Source organism: Myotis davidii, unplaced genomic scaffold, assembly GCF_000327345.1.
Source record: "Myotis davidii unplaced genomic scaffold, ASM32734v1 scaffold732, whole genome shotgun sequence".
Lineage (NCBI taxonomy): Eukaryota > Metazoa > Chordata > Mammalia > Chiroptera > Vespertilionidae > Myotis > Myotis davidii.
The window spans coordinates 1,015,145-1,028,331 of record NW_006284349.1 but is presented as its reverse complement, the minus strand read 5'-3'; the positions used below and the strand labels follow the sequence as shown (position 1 = coordinate 1,028,331).

The following is a 13,187-nucleotide window of genomic DNA, read 5'->3' as shown; positions in this document are numbered from 1 at the left end:
TCTGAAGCTCTAGAATCCTTTGAGTAGAATTGAGTGTTACCACAACTGGGCCAAACTCAACTCTTTTTCATGAATTGGAAGAGGAGTGCAATAAAGATGAACCTGATTAGTAAAAACCTCCTGGATGTTTTGGAGAGGACTAAATAAAAAGTAACTTTATCCTCTCAGGGGGTAACACTACAATCATTTAACTTAAGAGATGAAATGATTCACACACACACTTACACACACACACACACACACACACACACACACACACACAAAATGGCAAAAAAAAAATGTTTTCCAAATTATTATAAATACTTGCTCTCTTTGAAGAGTTGGCAACTTTTATGTTGTATCAAAGGACCGTAAAAAGCAAGACAGAAAAAGTATCGTGCCTCGTGCTCTTCACAAGTCTGACTTCCCTACAGGTAAGAAAAGCACCTGTGGAATGGATCTTATTGCTCTTGCAGGGCTAAACTTTTAGGAAAAGGCTAACATTTAGGAAACAAAGAGCAAGATTCTGAAATCGGCAGTGCCTTCCTTAAAGAGGTAGCTTGAGGTGACCTGGGATTTGAGAAGATGGAATACTTCTTCCTCCTTAAAATCAGATACAGAGCCTATGGGTTTTGAATTAAAAGTGGTGTGTGTGTGTGTGTGTCCACCCAGCGGTCATTTCCTGATATCCTGGCTTGTGCTTACATGCGATCATTAGCATTTTTTCATGGCTAGCCAGTCCTGCATTGTCCAGACTAACTGAAGAGAGAGAAAGCCCATGCTAATTGCGATTTAACACCAGCCAATTCAGCCATGGATAATCCCCAAATTCCACTTGAGCCATCCAGACTGCTTAAATACGCGGTTGTTATTTTTACCAGAGCTGCTAACAAGTAGCACATTGGTTTTAATTCCACTTCCTCTCCCCTTCCTTTGGAGCCAGGCAATATGGAGGGAGACCCAGGAGCTGCACAGCTCTCGGGGCTGGTGGGAGAAGCGGGGGCAGGGAGGGAGGAAAGGTAGTTTTAAGAGGCCTGCCTGAAAAAACAACACACTGGAATGCCCTCTCAATAACTATAATTTCTCTAGACCCATTTCCGGCCATTCCTTCCCTCTTCCCTATTCAGGAAAGCACGGAGCTCAGAGTTCAAAGTTAGAATTGTTGGGGACTTCCCTTTTGTGACAGTCTCTTCTTGGGGCCCAAGATTCAGGGGTGATGCGGGGGTGCTCAGACCTCAGAGGAAGTTGACTGAAGGGCAGGGTGGGGGATAAAAGGAGACAGGGAGAAAGTGGGATCAGTGGGCAGTGAGGACCAGCTCCAGGAGCTGGGCTGGGGGCTAGCAGAGGAGGAGGCAGCGCAGGGCTGCTGGGGTCCGAGTGGGCAGGCTGCGGTCTAGTCTTGGCCACATGACTACCTCACTGGCTGACCTTCAGGCAAGTTGCTCTTTCAGTACTTCAGATGCATTTACCACCTCCTTACCTGATTTTACAGAAGACACAGGGGACAAGGGCGAGAACCCTCGTTGATTAACAGTAGTCATGATCACTCTCAGAGAATCACAGCCCTTTCTGAAAAACGGCACTGCATGTGGTAGAAGAAAGCAACCCAACTTGATTCAGACGCATGTCCTCTTCCTGTCATCTAGCTATTCTACAACTGATGACAGGGCGGATGTCCTCAGGTCAAGGGCACCTTCCAGGTGTCAAAGCAGTGCTGTTTAGGTGTGAGGAGGGCCTGGAGCACCCCTCACCGAGGAGAAAGTTGGTTTGTAAATAATGACATCAGCTCCCAGGTCCAGCAATGGCGTCTGTACCATTTTACTACGCCTGGCTAAAGGAATTCTGGGGAATTCCTGGAGAAAACTGCCTCTGATCCACAGCCAGCCAGATACGAGCTGAAAAATCAAAGCCAAGGATGGCTGCACCCCCAGCCCCAGGCCAAGTCGCACTGCCTGTCAAATACGCCAAGGCCCATGATACCGTCAGTCCTGGGCTTGCCCGGAAGGATGAGGTTCCGAGAGAGGAAGAGATTTAAATTAAGCGTGGAGAGTGCCTCTTGATTATGAGGGGTCGGCTGATCCCATCTGGAGGTTACCTAGGCTTCTACATAATTCTTCCCTTTTCTGTCAATCCACTTGGTCAAATTCCTTCATAACAAAGAAAAAAGGGCCCTTCACTCAGATCAGCCCCAGCCCACTGAGCCGGGCCGCGGGTGGACTGGGCGAGTCCCGCAAAGCACATGGCCTTGTACAAGGGCTGCCGCGCTCCTGGTGAGAGGACGGGCCTCTGCCCACAGGTGGGCCAGCTGGCCCGTGTACACGGAGCTCCGGAGACAGCGGCAATCTCTTCCCAAGCAAAGCCATGACAAATAAGTGATTTTTTCCTTTGACATTAGCATCTTCCATGCACCAAAAGACGCTACCCAAAGAGCAAAAAGAGAGCCCAGGAAATGCAAGAAAACAGTTACAAATACCTCCAATAGCACTTGTTATCCAAAAACAGGAATTTGTAAAAATCATGAACAAAACAACAAACAACTGAATTTTTTAGATGATCTGAAATAATCCCTCCTCCAGAAAAGACACACTACAGACATAGCAAAAAGGTGGCAGGTTCGATGACCGGCTGCACGTATCCAGGTTAGGAGTTCGATCACTGGTACGGGCATGTAGGTCACTCACACAGCTTCAATTCCACCATTATGTCATTTTCCTAACCCTTAATAACCCTTATCTTTATACTTAAAACAGCATCTTCATACTTACTCCAAACCTCTGCACTGGCTACCAGGAGGTTCAGACCTCTATTTAGTACTCCGTGATCACTACTTTCTCCTCCTAGGCCTACAAAAAAGTTAAGCAAAATATCTGGCACTCCTAGCTTTCGATAAATCTTTTCATCATTCACTTCTTGGCAGAATAGTGGCTTTTAATTGCATTCTTTATTTTCGTCTAATTTGCATTTAATCGTCTAAGCCACCACAAATACTTTTTATAAGGAGGAATACAATGAAAGGAAAGATATACCTGACTGAAATGCACACATATGTGCACTAAGAGATACATGAGAATGTTCATAGCACTATTCTTCTTGGCCCCAAAGGAGAAACAACTCAAAAGTCCATTACAAGTAGAATAAATCAATATATTGGAGTATATTAATAACGTGAATAGATACTATGCAGCAATGAAAACAAATTTTTACTATATGCAAAAATATGGGTAAATCTCTCAAATATAATATTAGACAAAAGAAGTTAAACAAAAAGTTTAATATATGTTTCGAAGATGAACCAGACTAATTCTTATGATAGAAGTCTGGATTGAGTCACCCTTGGGTAGGGATAGTCATTGGGAGACGGTATAAAGAGGGCTTTTTGAGTTATTTCTTGATCAAGATGCTAATTACATGCATGTGTTCACTTGGTAAAAATTCACCATGTTTTAGGATCTGTGCCACTAACGTTTGCTTTGTATTCAAGTGAATTGGTGATAATGTCCTTTTGAGAACTGGCTGATCAGAGAGTCCTGCCTTGGTAATATAGAAGCCCCAAAACAAATATAACCCAACAGCTTTTCTCTCTTTATAATAAATCAGAAGTAGGATTGTGAACATGTAAAACTAGAAAGTTAAAAATTGATGGTAATAACTGAAGGAATAAGAAATAGTACAGAAATAAATGAAAAAAAGAGAGTAGATATACAATTTAAAAATAAATAAACAAAACCAAAAATTGGCTCTTCAAAAAGATCAGCAAAATTTGATAAAATTTTTAGCTATACTGACCCAAAAAGAGAGAGAGAAAACTCAAATTACTAAAATGAGAAGTGAAAGACAAGACATGACTATACCAACCTTATAGAAATAAGAAAATATATAAGGGTATGTTATGAACAATGGTATGCCAGCAAATTAGATATCTTAGATGAAACAAGCAAATTTATAGAAAGACAAAAACTACTAAAACTGACTCAAGAAGAAACAGGAAGTCTTAATAGACCTATAATGAGTAAAGAGACTGAAGTTGTAATGAAAACCTTCCCGCATACAAAAGCTCAGATGGCTTCACTGGTGAATTCTACCAAACATTTAAAAAACAATTAATATCACTTTTCCACAAACTCTTTTAAAAAGTAGAAGAAAAAGGAATACTACCCAACACATTCTATGAGGCCAGTAGTACCCTAATACTAAAACTAGACAAAAATATCACAGGAAAAACTACAGAGCAATGTATTTTATGGATATTGATGTAAAAACCCTCAACTAATATCTTCATCACCTCTCCAAACTAACAAGTCAAGCTTAGCAACAAATAAAAGAAGTATATATCATGATGAGTGAGATTTAACCAAGAATCCAAAGGTGGTTTAATATCTGAAAGTCAATTAATGTAATATATCACATCACATCACATCACATCAAGAGAATAGAGAACAAAACTCATACAATTATCTCGATAGATGCAGAAAGCATTTGATAGATTTAAAACACCCTTTCATTAAAAAAAATACTCAAACTAGTAACAGAAGGGATCTTCCTCATCCTAACAAAGGCATCTATGAAAACCCATAGCTAACAACAAACTTAATGGTGAAAGAATGGATGCTCTTCACCTCCTAAGATCAGGACCAATAGAAGGGTGTTCACTCTGTCACTTCTATTCAACATTGTACTGGAGGTCCTAGCCAGGGCAATTAGGAAAGAAAATGGAATAAAAGACATCCAGATTAGACAGAAAGAAGCAAAACTAATCTCTATTTGCAGATGACATAATCTTATATATAAAAAAATCCTAAGGAATCTAAAAACTATTAGAACTAATGAATATTCAGCAAGATTGTGGTATACAAAAATCAATAGAATCAACCCAAAAATGAAATTAAGAAAATAATTCAATTCACTATTGCATAAAAAAACTGCACGCACACACACACACACACGCACACACCAATTTAGAAATAAGTTTAACAAAAGAAGTACAAACTTTATACCCTGAAAACTACAAATTGTTGAAAGCAATTAAAGAAAACCTAAATAAATAGAAAGAAGTTGATGTTCATGGATCAGAAGTCTTAATAATGTTAAGATGGCAATACGTATCAAATTGATCTACAGATTCAATGAAATTCCTGTCAAAATCCCAGTTGCATTTTTCTTTCCTGAAATGAACTGACTCCAAAATTCAAATGCAAAGGAAGGTGGGTAGGGAGGACAGCTCAGGGGTTCTGGGCTGATTTTGGCTGATCACCTTCCAATCACTTGCACATGAAAATGTTGTAAAATTGATGGTGGTCATGTAAGCACAACTACATGACTATATTAAAAGCCACTGAATGGTACAATTTCAATAAGTGAATGGTACATATAGTATGTATTACATCTCAATAAAATGGTTAAAAAAAACCAGGTGTGTATCTGTCTGAAATGAAACATGTGACTCAGTAACCAATCCTGGTATGAAAATGGTTCCTTTACCTAGTAACTGCATTTTCTAGATCTGCATGTTGCCTCCACAATTCTCCCTGTACAGATGGGGAAGCTGCTGCTAGAAGAGTCTTAGTGGCTTAGGAAATAGAGAAGCTTGAGCTTTCTGCCTTCGATGCAGGAGGCCACACTGGAACAGCGTCCACACAGAGAGCGCTCCCTCCACCCGTCCTCCACCTGTCCACCTTGATCTGTGCAGGGAGCATGAACTGACTTCCTCAATATACCTGGCACCTTATATGCCTGTCTATTCAGAAGCATCTAAAGCAGAAAAAAAACCAATGTAGGGTCTATTTTTAAGATATAAATATCATCGCCGAAACCGGTTTGGCTCAGTGGATAGAGCGTCGGCCTGCGGACTGAGGGGCCCCAGGTTCTATTCCGGTCAAGGGCATGTACCTGCGGGCACATCTCCAGTAGGAGATGTGCAGGAGGCAGCTGATCGATGTTTCTCTCTCATCGGTGTTTCTAACTCTCTATCCCTCTCCTTTCCTCTCTGTAAAAAATCAATAAAATATATTTTTTAAAAAAGATATAAATATCACTTTCAAAATGAACCCAAATCTACTTCTAAATAGTTCATAAAAAGGGGTCAGCATTGTAAAGTGAGCTTGGGAATGGCAAGAACATATGTTCTATGAATCCAGATAAGGACTCAGGAATAAACAGGCTGTGAATTAGGCAAACTCATGGCTCAACGAGGCCATGAAAAAGGAGGATAAAAATGAAATTAAAATAAGCCCAGGGAAAACGTTAAGAATATGCTCATTTGTCTGAATTTGTACAAGAAAGGCAAACTGATCAAGATGATGAGGGAGAGAGATGCTTAAGAGAACTAAGAGACAGGTGCTTTGAGAAAAGCTGTCCCTTGACAGTGCAATAACCACTTTCAGAAGGTACACGTGTAGTAAAACCCTATTCCCTCCCCCTAACCACCCCTGCCCTCCTCTCCCCCCATGACTATCGGTGCTTTCTCTGGGGCCTGCGGTCTCTCGGCCATTTTTCTAATTTGACAACAGCCGGAGAGGGTTTCCCTCTTTATTTGTACATGTTCCCTTTCCTTCCCGGAGAGATTCTGAAATGCCATCATGCCTTGTCCTTACAAGAACAGGCAAAGATGGGAAGTAAAGGCTCTGAGGGAAAAGTCAAGAAAAAGCCCACATCGTTCCTGCCTGCTTGCCCTTCTCACGGTCTCTCTCCCTCCTTCCCCTCCTTTCCTGGCCTGGGGAGACCCAGGTAGAGGCTACAGCGGTTCACTAGCCCATTATCCTCACAGGTGATCGAGTCCCAAATTTAAAACTTAAAATAATCAAGAAGTTCTAAGGAGACAGCACCTTCCAATCACTCGCACATTAACTCTCCTTCGTATAGCTAATTCAGTTCAAAACAACTTTTCTAAACAAAAAGATGAAGGAATGAAGCAAAGTACAAAGTTAACTTGCTGGCTTTACAACTAGCTTTCTCACTGACTGCATACAACGCCGGGCTTCTTCCGACAAATGGACTGAGGAGTCAAAGACCAATAGCAACGGGTGAGATGGGAGCCTTCCCCTCACCGGTGCACAGACGTTTGCTGAAAGTGTGAGGAATAATGAGGTGCCTCGCTTAAACTGGTCAGTGACACTTCTTCATCGGGTTTTCTTTCAGGGGGAAAATATCTGCCCTCGAACTTCCACTCATCGTTGAATTTTCCCAAAGCTTCCCTCCCATCCCCTGACATATAGATGAGGAATCAGCTCCCATACTTCTCTCCTGAGTAGACGCGGGCTTTCCGGCTGAGGCTGTAGGTTTTTGTGTTGGCTCCTTTTCGGAGAGGGTCGTCCAGAGGCGACTGGCACGGCGGGTCCTCCAGAGGGTTCCAGTAGCTCTGTTCACACATCCCCCGTAACAGGATCTCCGCCAGCTGCCTCGCTATGGTCTGGGACACAAAGGGGCAAAGGCATAGCATGAATCTGTTTTGTATCATTCAGTCACCCGTCTGCTCAATATTGTTCAGTCATCACTTTGTATTACGCACTCTTCCAAGGCTCATAATGAAATGTTTGGATGAAATTATATCAGTTGATGACAAAACGAAGACAGGATGCACTAAGATATTTGGACAATTTAAAAAAGTAAGCTCATGCCCTTCAAATGCCACCTGCCTCGGCTGCACTCTGGAACACTAAACCTGTTTTATAAGTGAAACTTTCGGTTAAGCTCTTTTTCAAAAACCCTTATAAATAACAGGTGAACTGCAAATATTTTCATCACCTCCCAAACGATGCCTGCTAAAGCCCACACTTGGCAAAAAGCCACTACTCAACCATCGATCATTCGCCTCCTGCACATCCCCCACCGGGGATGTGCCGGCAACCCAGGTACATGCCCTTGACTGGAATCGAACCCGGGACCCTTCAGTCCGCAGGCCGACGCTCTATCCACTGAGCCAAACCGGTTTCGGCCGCACGTGGTATTTTGTGGAAGAGCCACACTCAAGGGGCCGCAGTTTGCCGACCACTGACCTAGGTGATGTTATCCCTGAAAAAATCTCTGCTTTGATGATAAGATGACGTCCAGCGTAGATTTTCAGACTGTCTTCCTCCCTAGGATGCCACGCCTGGTCCTCCATGGCCCCACCCTGGGACCCCGCTCCTGCGAGCCCTGTTCTCGGGGACCCTGGAACCCTGCAATGGAGGAGGCCAAGGGGGGCGGGGTATGGCTAATGATCACGAGAGGCCTTTGTCCAGCGTCAGGGAGGCATCTCCTTCCTCACCGTGAAAACCCAGGAGTGCCTGGTCCTCCTGAATTCGATGCAGATACTACCTTCTCCCAACTCCAGCTCCACCGCCCACAGCAGCCCAGAATGATGTATGGGGGGAGGAGCACGCAGCTTCTACTAAGAAGTATTTTGTTGACTGATGCATATTAGTTTGTTTCCAATGACAAAACAAGAGGAAAGGTAAAAACAAAAAAAGAAGAAAGAAGAAAACCCTTCTGAAAACAGAAGCACTGCACCTCAGGTGGCCCATGATCAGCCAGAGGCGGCAAAAGAAACCGTCCACCAGCAGCTTTTCCAGGAGGTCTCAGCGCTCTGCAAGACACAAAGGATGCTGATCTTCCCTGCAAAGGAGCCTTTTTTAATAATCTGTTCCAGAGGAGACCTCTGCTAGGCTTCCATCCATGTGAAATCTCTTTAAATGCCGCGAGGAAACTTAAACACAACCAAATCACTAGCTTAGTGGTTTCTGATAATCACTGTGTAAAGGCAAATTTTCTTGATTATTCTCAAGTAAGACTCATTGGCTTTAACTGTCTATAAAAATGTGAAATTAAACCACTCCTATCATCCCCAACTGAGCCATCTGTAAAGCTCTCTTAAGAACACAATTTCCAGGGCCTAAACGATTCCTGAACTGTTTTCTTAAACCTTCCGCTCTAGTTTCACTTGGACTCACTGCAGTCATATAGCTAATGACTTCTGCTGGGAGCGTCGATGGGCAAAAATTACCTGCGCTCCTGGCAGCTGAGCAAAAAAAGGATGCCAACAGGGAAAAAAGGCACAAGGACCTTCATTTTCTGGATATGGACGGATTCTAAAATGATAAAAACTTCTGCCCCACACAGTTTGCTTGTCCACTACTAGATCGCAATTCCCTTGGGGCATTACCCTTCCAGAGAGACCTTTAAGGTAGGTTTTGATGTGTGCATATTCTAAAGGCACCCATCACTTCACCAGTGCCCTACCGATGAGAAAGGATTTCTGCTTGCATTCATTGAAAGCTCAAATGACGTTCAGGAAGAATGATTAAATATGAGAAATTATCAGCAAGATCACCAATATTTATCATACCTTTTGTTTTATTTTTAATTTTTTAAAAATGTATTTTTACTGATTTCAGAGAAGGATGGAGAGAGATAGAAACATCAATGATGAGGGAGAATCGTCGATTAGCTGCCTCTTGCACGCCCCACAATGGGCATCGAGCCCGGAACCCAGGCATGAGCCCTGACTGGAATTGAACCGTGACCTCTTAGTTCATCGGTTGAGGCTAAACCACTGAGCCACGCCAGCTGAGCCATATCATTTATTTTTTACCTGAAGGTTGCATTTAGCTTGCAGTTTAAATGCTTAAAAACTGCTGGTAACTATCAAATGAAGTCAGAATTAAAGGAAGGAAAGGAAGAAAAGGGGCCCGAAAGAAGACTCGAACTTTTACATATAAACTCAGTCATGAAATGCACTTTTTTGTATGTATTTTAAAGTGTAATAAAATTCGCATAAGATCACCATTTAACCATTTCAAGTGTGTACAATAACGGCATTTAGTACATTCACAGTGTTGTGCAATCACCACCACTCCCTGGTTCTAGAACATTCTCATTACCCCCACTGAAACCCCAAACCCTTTTAAGCAGTAAGTCCCATTTCTCGTCCTTCCACACCCTGGAAACTACTCATCTGCCTTCTGTCTCTGTAGATTTGTCCAGCTGGGGTATTCTCCTGTAAGTGGAACCAGATAATGGGTGGCCTTTGTTTCCGGCTTCTTTCACTCAGCACAATGTTTTCAAGGTCCGTCCTCGCTATAGCATGTGTCAGTGCTTCATTCCTTTTTATGGCTGAATGCTATTCCATTTACGGCAGCACCACTATTTGCTTACCGAGCTGTCAGCCGACAGACACTTAGATTGTGTCCATCTTTTGGCTGTTGTGAATGGTGTTGTTATGACCATTCATGCACAAGTTTTTGTTTGAACACCTGCTTTCAATTCTCTCGAGTATTTATCTAGGAGTGGCATTGCTCTAAGTGTACTTTTAAATCTTTCTCTACTATGGTCTCACACCAAATTGAGTTTGACAAAGCAACTTTCCATCTCATATGAATACCACAAATTTGCAATTATCGGCTAATCTAAAAAGAACCAAATGGCTATTAAGACCAATGAAAACCCTATCTGATGAATGGCAGTAGCTGGAGAGGCTTTCTGAGGTCCAGTGTAAGCCAAGACACCAGGAAATAAGACCCAGGAAGCGCCTCTCAGTGGGGGTGGGCTAAGAATCACTGCCCAGCACCACCCAGCTGGCATTTCTGAGGCAGGCACAGGGATGTGGACAGGGTGGGGCAAAGGGAAATTTACAGTTGTTCCCATGGAAAGTAACACAATAATTAATAATTAATAAATACAATAATAAACATTGTGTTTCCCCTACTCACAGCTGTAAGCCTACTTTTGCCCAACTTGTATTTAAGTTTATCTCCAAGAATTCTGACACATTCCTTTAAAAAAATATATATGTATTTTTATTGATTTCAGAGAGGAAGGGAGAGGAAGAGGGAGATGGAAACATCAATGATGAAAGAGAATCATTGATCGGCTGCCTCCTGGATCAAGTCCACAACCCGGGCATGTGCTCTGACTGGGAATCAAACCAGGAACCTCCCACTTCTTAGGTTGGTGCTAAACCATTAAGCCATACCAGGCAAGATTCACACACTTTTGGTTAAGTATTCAAGGAATTAAAACAATTTAACTTAGGTCACAGGAGGATCATCAACCAAGATCAAAGGTCTACTCTCATTTTGTTCTGTTGAAATATATTTTTATTGATTTCAGAGAGGAAGGGAGAGGGAGAGATAGAAACATCAATGATGAGAGAGAATCATTGATAGGCTGCCTCCTGCATTAGGGATCGAGCCCACAACCCAGAAATGTGCCCTGACCAGGAACTGAACTGTGACCCCCTGGTTCATAGGTTGACACTCAACCACTGAGCCACGTTGGCTGGGCTAGTCCCCTCATAGTAACACTGACCAGTCAACAGCTAAGAATGTCCAGGGGCAGCTCCAGTCTACCCAGACTTTCTTTCAAGGCCTCTTCACTGTAATTCTCAGAAAACAAACAAAGAAACCTGTCTTCCTTCCAAATGTATATCTATTTATAAGTTCAAACATATTAATTTAAAAATCATAAGCCTTGTAATGAAAGATATTCTCTAATTCTGAAAAATACCATTGAAGTTAGCAGCAGGCAGATTCCAACAGTGTATTCAATACAGTCGCTCTTTTTAATGAGAAAAAAAAACCATTCGTTTCCTTAATGAATCAATATATATTTTTGAGAGACGATAATATGAACAAATGCTCCATATGTAAGCAATTTTAAAAGATAGGCTTTTTCAATGTGCTTGAAAAAGTTATAAAAACATTTGCTAACATAATCAGTTACTTATATTATGCTTCCAAATTTTGGAAAAAGCTGTTATATTGACCAGCTGAGAAGTTTTATGGAATGTTGGCAGTAGATCAATGAGGGGGAAAAAAGGCAATGATTTTTATCCATATTTTGCAGTGGTTTCCACTGTAAAACATGGATAAAAATTACTACAAATTGAAAGACTTTGAATTTCTTGAGGCACCTATAAATTGTATGATTATGTAAATAAATATTGAAGACCAAGTGAGTTGTTGGTGGGGGAGGTATGTGTGAAGTCCATCTTCTCTCACCCCCATACTCCCAGGAAAGCCTATGGCTTAGCCATCTGGCCCCATGAGTTATATGTCTGCATCTAAAACTCTGGAGACATCAAACGGAAGATACAGCCTTGTTTCTGTGACAGGAATCCGTAGCCTGGCCCCAGGGCATGCTCTCCTACAGTATTTAAAGGATTTGTGATCATGGGAGGACAATCGCACTGATGACAGAAGACAAAAGAAACTGCGATCTTACACGGGGTTTCTGCATCAGTGGTGACAGGCAGCATTTGCTCCCAGTAAGCACCAGGCCTTTGCCCAAACCCTCACTCAATGGCTATGGCTCTGAAGGGCAAGCTATGAAGGTGTGATGAATGTCTCCAGGAAGGAAAGGGAAAGGATTAAAAAGGAAGAGAGAGAAGTCAAGTCAAAAGGAGAGCCAAATGGCTGATCAACCCGTTATTTAACTTCTAAGTTTTACAGCCAATACTAGAGGCCCAGTGCACGGTCCCTAGGCCTGGCCTGCGATCAGGGCCATCTTCCCCAGCTGCCTGCAGCTGGCCCTGCCCCCTGACACCGCCCCCTCACCCCCATTCGCCATCAGGTGATCGGTGCCTGATGGCCTGGGGAAGTGACCAAGAGGTCAGCTGTTCCCGCCTGCTTGCTGGCCCTGCCCCCCACCATGGGTGGCCATCAGGAAAAGGGACCAAGAGGTGGTCAGTACGCCTCATAGTGACTGGTCCAGCGGTCATTCTGGTCGTTCTGCCATTGAGGTCAATTTGCATGTTACCCTTTTATTATCTACACTAATAAAAGAGAAATATGGTAACTGGCGTACGACCGCTACCCTTTTCATTGGCTAATCAGGGTGATATGCAAATTAACTGCCAACTAAGATGGCAGTTAACTGCCAACAAAGATGGCGGTTAACTGCCAACAAAGATGGCGGTTAATTTGCATATGTAGGCACAATGCAGGGAGGGGAACGGGAAAGCAGGAAGAAGCCCCCTGCCACTGACAGTGATCGGAAGGAAACCCAGGGGGCCCGCCTTTGCCCTGCCCCCAGCCATTATCGGAGAATTGGGTGCCTTTGTCGCCCTGGCCAGTGATAGCAGGAAGTAGGGGTGGAGCCAGCGATGAGAGCTGGGCAGGGTCGAAGCTGGCAGGCAGTCCTGGGAGCTAGGGGTCCCTTGCCTGGGCCTAAAGCGGAGCCTGCGATCACAGGGCCACTGCAGCTGCGGGTCCACGCTGCCCAGGCCGGACGCCTCC

At 43.2% G+C, this 13,187-nt stretch overlaps 1 protein-coding gene across 1 annotated transcript in view; it reads right to left on the bottom strand.

Moving 5' to 3' along the window:
* TTC7B (tetratricopeptide repeat domain 7B) overlaps positions 1 to 13,187 on the bottom strand; it is a gene marked incomplete at its 3' end in the record, with an annotated part of 200,850 nt that overhangs the window by 129,715 nt on the left and 57,948 nt on the right. The window contains exon 8 of the mRNA XM_015571299.1: positions 7,212 to 7,384. Within this exon, the coding sequence (XP_015426785.1) occupies positions 7,212 to 7,384 (173 nt within the window). The remainder of the gene's footprint in view (positions 1 to 7,211; positions 7,385 to 13,187) is intronic.